This window comes from Sparus aurata, chromosome 20, assembly GCF_900880675.1.
Source record: "Sparus aurata chromosome 20, fSpaAur1.1, whole genome shotgun sequence".
Classification (NCBI taxonomy): domain Eukaryota; kingdom Metazoa; phylum Chordata; class Actinopteri; order Spariformes; family Sparidae; genus Sparus; species Sparus aurata.
In genome coordinates, this window is record NC_044206.1 from 23,086,776 (window position 1) to 23,097,712 (window position 10,937).

The 10,937-nt window shown below is 44.6% G+C and overlaps 1 protein-coding gene across 1 annotated transcript; it reads right to left on the minus strand.

The window, feature by feature from the left end:
• Positions 1-5,168: 5,168 nt before the first annotated feature.
• On the minus strand, positions 5,169-10,570 carry sost (sclerostin). The gene is made up of 2 exons (XM_030401351.1): positions 10,089-10,570; positions 5,169-7,238 (listed from the first exon to the last, which is right to left on the minus strand). The coding sequence occupies exons 1-2, from the start codon at positions 10,336-10,338 to the stop codon at positions 6,826-6,828; spliced, it is 663 nt and encodes a 220-aa protein (XP_030257211.1). The 5' UTR covers positions 10,339-10,570; the 3' UTR covers positions 5,169-6,825.
• Positions 10,571-10,937: the final 367 nt, after the last annotated feature.

The window sequence follows — 10,937 nt, forward strand, 5'->3', positions numbered from 1 at the left end:
TTCCAAAGCCCTGCGTCGTTGCAGGGAACACAAAATTAGTTGGACTTTCCGCGTTCCTCAGTCCTGTAGGCCGCCAGACACGTCTTCTGGTTTCCATTTGGTTTTAAAGCTATTAGCGCTCATGACCTGATAAGGGAGTGGCTGGAGGAGCACAAACATCCGTCTCCGAGTACATCCGTCATCGTCCATATGTGTTTGACTTGAGCAATAATATCCGCTCCTGGAAGAGATTGGCTCGAAGGAGCGGAGGTGAAACTACCGGGGTGTAGAAGCATTTTGATTTCGTGTAATCCTCGACGAAGGCCTGAATGTTTTGTGTTCGGCCGATATATATTCCATCTCAGTAAACGTCTTGGACAGCCGGCAACAGGGTTAAGCAATCCAACTGCACAGGCAGCTGACCAGAAACACAGCACTTTAAACACTTTTATAGGGGTTAGTTTCTGGCATGCGAGTCAAAGTGCCTCACATGCTATGAATGTCACCTCAAGTCAGTTTCCACTGCTGCTCTCTGCAAGTCAACAGAGAGAGACTCGCCTGCTTATGCAAGACGGATACCACTGGCAAAAACACTCATCCGTCAAACAATCTCTTTATTTGCAGATGATAAACAAACTATTTTATTCGACTGTCTCTTCTGCGTTTGGCAGAACATCAGTTACGTCTGTGTTGACAGAGCTTAAGCCCTTCAAGTGGCTGCCTGCTAGAAAACTTTCTGGCTAAACGTGCTAAACAATAAGTCTCGCAAACGCACAAGGCTGAAATGAGATATTTTGATGAGCCATTATGTGAGATCAAAGGAGGGAACCGAAAAACATGCATTTTTTGAGCGGTATCCCAACTTTCAATCCACGCAGGTCCTTTTTCTTCAGTCGGTGGAGTTTAAAGGAGACTCACGGCACTGAGAGGACGAAGAGGTTTGATCAGAAACCCTCAAGACGAGATTGCCATGACGAAACGTGACACAAAGTGCCTCATATCACCTTCATGTTGCATGTTTGTGGCCCGTCTTTAATGTCAAGGATTTAGAGTGGATGGTAGTGGAGTCATAGCGACGAGGCTGCCAAGCCAGTGACCGCTGTTTGCGTCTGCGTTTTAACATTTGTGTGACACCACTGGATATTTTTAATGAGACCTCAGGAAGACTTCCAGCTGTGTTTGTGGCGACAAAGAGTTATGTTTTCCGGACCCTAACCAAGTGGTTTTTGTGCCTACACCTAACCCGGAGCGTAATCAAAGCAACGTGTCACGGGAGAGAAATTGAAAATAAGTTGGACGGTAACGAACATTAAGTTTGAGCTCATCTGCGTCTTCTCTCTGTCAGCTGGGTTGTCAGAATAGTTATGTGTTTCCTGTAAAACGGGCCGTTAAGGAGCGACCCGTCACAGATATTGTTCTGCGTCTACAGCAGCCAATCACACCCCCGCCCCTCCCAGACTATCTGTGCTAGTTGTCCGACTCTGTGGACTGACAGCTCCCAGTAGTGAACAAACCCAGACCAGGACCAAGCAACACAGCCTCCAAGAACACAGAGACCAGTTCTGATGGGAGGGACGACAGAACCGAGCCGAATTTGGTGGTTTGGCTCTTGGCAATCCGGGGTGGACTAAAAGTAGACTGATAATAACTTTTTAGCTCGCACAACTTAAATGTAATTGTGTACTTTACTTGGTTATTCTGGTGTAATCGGTTTCCTGCCTTTTTCTTTTTTAAGTAAATCCAACTGTTTTAATTTTCAGTGTACCTGCACGTCTAATGGAGCAAACTTAACGGCAGCAAAGCTTACATTTGGCAGCAATTAGCGCTTATTTTAGAAACAAAGCTGCCGCTATCTGCTCATCATGAAACTCCATTAATCACCTCAGGTACTGCGGCTGGCCTCCATTGTTCATTTTCTGAGGCTGCGTACGGCCTCGGTGGTTAGCACTAACATTAGCAACAGGTGAAGCCATCGGTTCAGCCAGAAGACAAGTCCATTATTGGACCCGATACTTAAACGGCGATTTTGAAGGAAGGAGCTTAAAGAAACCGCCAAAGAGTTTGCACAGAGAGTGGACTGAAGGTCTGATGAACGCGGTGTTATTCTTTTCCTACAGTGCCGTCTTATTATTTCTTCCCCCACATTAAAACAAAGGAAGTTTTCATTCCTTGTGGTCAGTGTGTCGGTTCTATAAATATTCCTCACAGAGGTCATGAGTCAGTTTGGGACCTGGTGGCGTTGTACGTACCTCATCGAGTTTGGTTTCCTACACAGAGCGGGACCTCCGGGGACTTCTGCACCTGGTATCCAAAAGTACATCGATGACATCGAGGCCCGAACGACGTGTCGTGGACTCGTTGCGTTTGTTGGGAATAGATCATCCCTGACTTCTCGTGCACCGCAGTATTCCCCCGGTCGGTGAGGGTCACCTGCAGGTCGCCGTGTGTGCGCACAGTAACGCGGGGCAGATGCTTTGTCAGCATCGATATCTTTAGGTACCGCTCTGACGTATGTGTTCTTGACTTTCTCGGGAAAGTTGTTCCACGCTCTTTGCCTGAGTGGAAGCATGGCATGTCTGTTCTCTCTTGGAAAACAGGACTTGAAAATGACATAATGACTGCACATTACGGATGACGTCGTGAAACCTAATATCTACTGTTCTCCACTGGCACGACTAAAGACGAGCGCTCGGCCCACTGTTTCCACAGAGATCTTTCTGTTTTGTGTTTACGCTAAGTTAATTAAGGGAGCTCTTGTCCCGGTAATTAAGAATCACATTGCAGATAAATCTCCGCGTAAACACCTCATTTTTGTCGAGAACGTTTTCTGTGCCTGGATTGCATAAAAGTCCAAGGCGAGTTCAGCGAGCGCTGTGATAGTACTTTGTGCTCCAGATATGACAAGCATCCGCGGAGCTCTCAAATAAAGCGAAGAGGGATGCGTCGTGAACTCCCAGACTCGCAGTGGATCAAGCCTGAAGCCTGGAGGGAGGAGAGGCGGAGAGGAATGATGTTGAATGATGACTGCGGCTCCGATCCGACCTCATAAACAGAACTGTTGATGCTGCGACTGAGCAGAGATCTCAAGAGCGGCGATTTGTCGTCGTCTTCTTCTTCTTCTTATCTTTTTTTGAGCAGACAGTCCAAAACGGTGATGGACACGAACTTCCTAATTGCCTGAATTTCTTCACACAGACGTCAGACATCCACATTTAGAGATTTCCCAAGCGGATACATGCAGTAAAGGCAACGCAGTTACACTTAACTTAAAAGGTCCAGTTTGTACGAAGTCCCAGCTCGTCAGATCCCAAAGCATCAGTATTTGACTCAAAGAGAGACTTTGCTGAGTTTAAAATGAGCCTTTAAACTCATATTTAAGAACTATATTTAATATCAATAAAGTGCTTGTAAGCTGAGATAATTACATGTTCACTGTTTATGAAGGGACATTATTTGCCAACAGTAATAATGTCTATCAATACATACTTTTTAAATCAAATGTTTTCCTCTATTCGCATATATTTCATCCAAATTTGATACATAAAATAACCCCAAACTAAATTTATGAGACGGGTTTTTTGGTATTGCTCAACATTTGGCTGTAATCTACACTTTGAAGCCACGGCCTGTTGCAAATAACGAGCCGTAACTCTTAAATGATAAATATGACTGAAACCAATTCTGGGTATGTCGTCAATACAGCCGCATTCAGCAAGAGTGTAACATTGTTGTTTTTAAGAAAATGAAAGTTGGTTCAGGAGTCCTCCATGAGAGCAGGACGGTAAAAGGTGAGTTTAAAAACCCACCACTACTGAAACCCTTCATTACATCAATCATCAGAGAGGGAGAAGTGTTTGCGTAACCCTAATCCAGCAAAGGAAATGCAATTTAAGTTCAATGCACGTAAACTTGTACGTATTGAAGTTCTCCATGAGCATGAGAATAAAACGCTGCCGTATCTCTTTAGTGCGAAATTCAATTCCCACAAATTTAGAATATCATTGTAAATCACCAACACTGCTGTGAAATATGATGTTATCCACCTCTTTAACTTACCTTGCTAACAAAGAGTTTTGTGGAGAATTTACCATTTACAGAACTTTAGTTAGCTTACACATCAATCACCAGAAAAGTTTGTGATTGCTCCATCAATCACAAACTTTTCTAGGACATGCAATTTTTGATTTAGACACTCGGGAGTTCTCAATGAGCAATCAATCAATCACCGGAGAGGAAAAGTGTGTGTGTGGTTGATGCAGAAGCAGCAATCACACACTTTTCTCAGACTTTTCTAACAAATTTACGGTTTACAGACTTTTAATCATCTTACAGATCGATGCCAGAAAGCTAATTTTTCTTTAAAAGAGTGTGAAAATTTTGTGAGAGTTTAAACACCCACTGCTACTGAAACCATTTATCAACACATCGATCACCAGGGAGGAAAAGTGTTTGCGTGATTGATGCAGCAAAGGAAATGCAGTTTAAGTTAAATGTACGTATTGAATTTACACACTCTTACATTTTGCTGCAGGAGTTCTCCATGAGCATGAGAATAAATTTAGTGGCGAATTTACCATTTCAGAACTTTAGCGTACACATCAATCACCAGAAAAGTTTGTGATTGCTTCATCAATCACAAAGTTTTCTAGGAAATGTAATTTTTGATTTACACACATGAGCAATCAATCACCAGAGAGTGAAAAGTATGTGTGTGGTTGATGCAGAAGCAGCAATCACACACTTTTCTCAGACTTTTCTGACAAATTTAAGGTTTACAGCCTTTTTTATCATTGTATCGCCAGAAAGCTAAACTTTCTTTAAATGTGTGTGTGAAAATTTTGTACGAGTTTAAACACCCACTGCTACTGAATCCATTTATCAACACATCAATCACCAGAGAGAAAAAGTGTTTGTGTGACTGATGCAGAAGCAGCAATCACACACTTTTCTCAGACTTTTCTGACAGATTTACTGTTTACATACTTTTTATCATCGTGTAGGTCAATCGCCAGAAAACTGCATTTCCTGAAACTTGCAATTTTTGTTCAAACTTGTTTGTGTGGCTCTATAAACCCCGCCCACTGAGAGGTTTTTGATAATAATACATATGTTATAAACCATTCCTTAGACGTCTTCTGGGTTTAAAGTGTTAAACATCCGTGTAAGAATAATAACAAGTACGCCGGCTCTTTCAAATATATCTTCCTTTACTTTATTCATGTACTGTACAGTATTTCATTTCCAAAGTCTCTATCATACTATATGACAACAATGGCTATCATTTACTACAAAAAAAAGTTGCATAAATAATTTAAATGTGGAAATAAAAAATAAATATGCAGTTCATTCTTTATAACAGTCCTTCTTTGTGTCTGTAGGAAACAGCCTGCTTCTCTTTAACGCCCCGTCATCGAGCTGGGTGGGGAGGGGGGGCACCACCGCAGGAGACCACACAGGTATGATATGTACAGTCACGTTATGCATCACGACTCTCAGCTTACACCACAAACCCCACTTCCAGTTGCTATTTCAAACACACAGTCGGAAAAAGAAGCAAACATTTGTCAGTACAGTTTAGACAACCGAAAAATCAGGAAGCAATACGAGCGGAAAAACAGCGGGGTGCTGACAATAAGTGGAAACATGGTGAGTTTTTTTATTTCTTTGTGAGGCTCAAGTCCCGTCCGAAGAAGGAGGTCGACAGACGGACAAACTGGGCATCGCCACTTCCTCTTCCTGCCCCGATTCTATCAGGTTAAAAACTTGGGATTATTGTTTTGACTGCGTTATTTTTATTCCCATCTTTCCTGCTGGAGCTATTTACAGAATGGGAGCAGAGAGTGAAGGGGACTGGAGGTGTCCTGAAATCCTGCACGATGGATTTTTTTTTTGGCCGCGGATGGTTGATCGCTGCTCTATTTGGCCCGGTACGAAAGAATTCCGGTGTGGGCGTGCTGGAGAGCGCTCTGCCCCTAGGTAACAAGACAACCACGCACACATTTTCTGATGCCTCCTACACACATGTGCACTTTTCTTGTGTGCGATTCCAGCAAACAGGAACCGACTATGTCTAGAGAAAATGCTTTTATGACTAGGAATGGACTCATCTGGTAATTGAGGGGAGTCACAGGACTCCTCAGTGCCCGAGTGGTGTTAGTCCTGACAAAACTGCTTTCACCCGCCATTTCTCTTTCACTGTATATGTCGTGGGAAAGGCGCTACTGTAACTGACAGGCCTGGAGCGCTGTCGTGACGAGTGAGGCCTCTTAACGGGCTGTCAGAGAGATGCCTGGACCGCCATACGAGCCAGGGCCTCTCAGAAACCTGTCGACATCCCGCCGTCAGAGCCCCCAGAGCCGCCACCGTCTCCTCCACACACGGCCAAAAGGAGACGGATTACAACCACTTTGGAGCGAAGACGCACCTTTTCAGCTTTAAACAGGGCTGTGGTGCGTTGCAGCGTTGCATCCGCTGGATGTTTGTACAGATGGGCTCGAAGCCTCGGGGAGGACTTCTCATTATGCTTACATGAAATCTGTTTGAGACACAAGTTCAGGGAGGTTTCGAGCTGCTGGGATGATCAGATACTCGTCTCCTGACCGAGCCCCCCCCGACACTGACTCATTTTTGTCATGCAAGTACGCAAAGTTCACAAATATGCCGACAAAAAAAAAAAAATAAAAAAAAAAAGACTGATGACGTAAAACCAGCCCAGCAATTAGCTTATGAATTTGCTCTTTGTATTTTCTTATTGCGTCTCCTCCCTACTCGAAGGAGATATGTTGGTCGGTGTGTTGTGTAGCATGTGCGTGTGTGTGAGTGCGCTTTGGTGTCCGGAGAGGAGCATCAGTACGAGTTGCCAACCAACGGCGTGTTGTTCTTGTTCCGGTCTTGAGACAAACGACTGTTCTTCTTCGTGCGTTGCCTCTTCGGAACCTCCTTGGCCTCCGATTGGTTGTGGTGGGGCCTGAAGCGCTTGCACTTGCAGGAGGTGACCACGCGGATTTTGTAAGTCCGAGTGCTGTTGTTGTTGGGACACTGCAGCTGCACCCTCCTCGTCCGGGAGTGAGCGGGGATGCAGCGGTATTCCGAGCCGTTGCTCCGCCACCACTTCCCGCGGGCGATGGAGTTGGGCATGAGGTGCGAGGGCATGCACTGGCCCGAGCACACCAGCTCCTTGACGGGTTTGGCGCTGCGGCACGATCCGTCGGTGATGTAACGGGTGGAACGCAGCTCCCTGCAGCTCAGCTCCGACGCACCTGGGTGGAAGAGCAGGATATCACAGTTACACTCGTGGCTTCGGCCCAAAACACACACTTTGAAGTGCCGCCGCCCCGACGGAGTGGACACACAGCAGGTTAACCGCTTCAGTGCTGCAGCTGCGTCGGATTCAGCGTGTGCTAATTTCTCTGATTCTGGTTTTTCTCAACGTAGACTCAGAACATTTTCAAACACAGAAGTGCAGCCGAAAACAGCAGTTTTATGAACTCAACTTAAAAAGGTCAACACTTCATCGGAAGAGAACGATCTTCATGGACTGATTCTTTTTATTTTAGCTTCGCACAGTGTAAGAACAGCTTGTTTATTCAGTTATACAAATTAAGAAATTATACATGTTTACAATATGAATGAGGTAATGATACCATAATACCACTTCCATAACTGAATAAACAAACTGTTCTCAGAGGAAAATAAGGTCCTAGAACACTGTTTCAAGCTAGAAAGTTGGCAGGGTCCACCACATATAAACAAAGTAAAACAGTATGAAATTTTGTTGTCCTTCAGTTTGTATATTCAGTTTATCCAGAAGAGTTTGTTTGTTTAGTTTATTTAGGCATAAAAAATATCAGTCAGTGGAGATCCTCCTCTTCTCCAACACTACAGAATGAACCTTTAATGCGGCAATTTGCACATTAAGCCCGAGATCTGATCACAGTTTCTGCATTTGATTCACGATCCGATCATTAACCGCCGACGGGTCCTGACAAAAGAAATCCAGCTGGCAGCAATCAGCTGATAGCAAATCCAGACCAGAGGGCCATTAAACAGCTCAATCAAACCTAATGGAGGTCTGAGCTGGAAGGGAAAAGCTGGCACACAGCGGCGGCCCTCAGGAAACGTATGTGGTGATGGAGGAGTAAATAGCTGTCTGGTTATTTTAAGGCAGCTCTGCAACTGTACGATTCTGCACAAGCTGGACATCTGCCAGACTGATCTGAGCTTGTAATCCGATGTTTTTTAACAGCCGTGCGCATGAGTTATCGTCCTGTGTTGTGTTTTTTTTTTTTACAAGCAGCGTGTAAAAGAGGGGTAAAAGAAACTGTCGGTTAAGAAATGATACACTCAGAGAGGGATCTGTTTTCCTCTGTGGCTTTCTTTGCAAAAAAAAAAAAAAAGGGCTGAACAAAAGGATTTATGTGAGGTGACTTCCTTTTTTTTTTTTTTTTACTCTCCCCCTGGAGAACCTGATCTGGTGTTATTCTGTGGCTGGAGGGACCGCAGCGGTACACAGTGTCTACAGCGCGCTGGGCAGGCGGTTTGCACCAAATTACCACCCAAAAAAAGTCAGCTCCAATGAGCGTTTCAACCTTTACATTTCCTGTTTTTCCTCTCCACTGTCAAGCTGAAAAAATCATTACTAATGATGGTGGCCTGGAAACAAAACAACAAAAAAAAAAAACAGCAGACTACTGTAAAGTTGCCTGAGCTGCTCGTCTCCCCGCAGGCGGTGGGAGGCGAAGGACTGGAGGGAGGCCAGGCAGTGGTCGAAGCTCTGCTGTGACCCCACTGAGACCCAGAGGAGCCGTCCCAGGATGAAAACCGAGAGATGGATGAGGAGAATAATCCAGGAGATTTCTGTGTGAAACGCAACACACATGCTTTCTGATCCGTGTGAAAACAAGGGGATGAGGGGTTTGTTTTTTTCCACCCCTTTTTAGGAGCCGGATAAAAGTTACTTCAAAATGTTGAGTTTGTTTTTTTCCCCCAGAGACAAAAATCAGTCACACTAACGGATCTCGACTGGGTAATTCCTCCCGTCAGCTGTTGATCCTCTAATCTAATCAATCCTCATCTTCTCTGATCAGCGATGATTAAGTGAAAATTGTGGGAACATGAGCGAGAGGATCGGAAACCTTCACAGGGCCACAGGTGGGAATCATTCTCAAAGGCAATGTTGCATTTAAAAAGCAATTTCCCACCAAAAAAAAAAAAAAGAAAGAAGAAGTCAAGCCCCCACTGTGGAGTTTTTTCTTTCTATTTGGGAGACATGTTGTTGCAATCAAATCGTTATGGCGCAAGTAGAGCCTGACTAATAGTATAAGGAGAGCAGGAAACAACCTGGAAGACAATGTGAAACAAAAAAAAAGCCCTCATGTCTCTCTGAATGCTCCACTTCACTTTGTGGAGGCTGTTGGGGGGAGAAACCGCAAGAATGCGCGTCTGTGCCGCTCTCATCACCCTCGACTGTGACGACTGACGATGAAGCAAGAAAACACACTTCCCACACAGCAGATGCTGCTTTTAATCAGGGAGCCAGTGTGGAAATTAAAAAAGGGGAGCTGGTCTTTAAGTCAGATCCACGAATTTGGGAAACGTTTGGAAAGGACTATATTTGATTTTTTTTTAAAGAATTTGAAAAAACAAACAAGACAGGTCAATAATTTACCTCCTTAGAATAAAGACATATTTTAATAACAAGGTCACTTGTCAGATTTAATTTCTGGAGGTATCAAATAAAGACAAATAAAGATTAAGATTGTCCTTTTTTGGAGATTTTGGTTGTGCGCCAAACCAAAATTTCCCAAAAAAGGAAAATATGATCTTAGTACAAAAAACCCCCCAAACGATTACAAGTTTTCACGAGTATAAATTACATATTCTCATGACGTTTCACTCACATGCATTTTGTGTTTTGACGTTAAACGTGACAAAAACACCTCATTTTAACCGTTTTACGCATTTTTACGCACGTCTCCTCACTTTTACGCACCAGGCCTCCTTGAAATTACGCCTTTTTTTATCTAGTTTGACTTGAATAATAATCTAAATATGACGCAATCTTATTCCTCAGGATTCATTTCACCTGTTTTTTCCTTTCCAACACTTACTGTATGAGACCGTGCTCGCCGTCCTCCCGCCGCTCTTCGCCCTGTTGTTCATACTGTTCGTGTTGATGTTGTTGCTGCCGTTGGTCGCCTGCGTGATCGCCTCCTGCGGAGTCCGCGTCTCCTCCCTGTACTCCGGTAAAATCTCCGTGGCGTCGTTCTTCAGTACCTTCCATCCCTTCACGGCCGTGCAGCATCCCTGCAGCAGCAGGAGCGCCGAGCTGGAGACGAGGAGCGCCACAGACACCTGCATGCTGCTGAGAGGTGACCGCGAGGAGGGAGAGCCAAAAGGTGCACGAGGAGGAGGAAGGAGAGGAAGGAGAAGAAGACAGAAAGAGGGAGAGAGAGAGACTGAGATCCTCAGTGGAAGAGGCGCACTCGGTATTTAAAGCGACGAGAGTTTCCGTCAAGACTGACAATTAAGAGCTTACACAGAGTGGGAGGGTCCGACCTGAGAGATTCATTGAGAAACTAGAGGAGGGGAGGAGGAGAGGAGGAGGAGAGGAGAGGGTGAGGGGGGGCGGGGGATTAGGGGAGAGGAGGAAAAGAAAGGATGGGGGAAATAAAAGAGGAGAGACCAAAAAGAGGAGAGGAGGAAATAAAACAAGAACAGGAGGTGAGAGGAGAAGAAAGGAGAAGAAATTAGGGGAGAAGTAAAGAGCAAAGGAATGGAAAAGAGGGTATAGGAAGAGAGGAGAGGAGGAAATAAGAGGACAGGAAGTGAGAGAAGAAGAGAGAGGAAAGGAAAGGAAAGGAGGGTAAGAGAGGAGGGGGGTAGGGGAAAGGAAAAGAGGAGAAGAAGAAAATAAAAGAGAAGAGACAAAAAAGAGGAGAGGAGGAAATAAAACAAGA

Bases quoted from the DNA above. Each gene is read 5' to 3' on its own strand.
- sost (XM_030401351.1), bottom strand. From the start codon at position 10,338: ATGCAGGTGTCTGTGGCGCTCCTCGTCTCCAGCTCGGCGCTCCTGCTG. The intron at 7,239-10,088 runs GTAAGTGTTGGA...TCTTCCACCCAG, and splicing joins GGCGAGCACGGTCTCATACA to GTGCGTCGGAGCTGAGCTGC.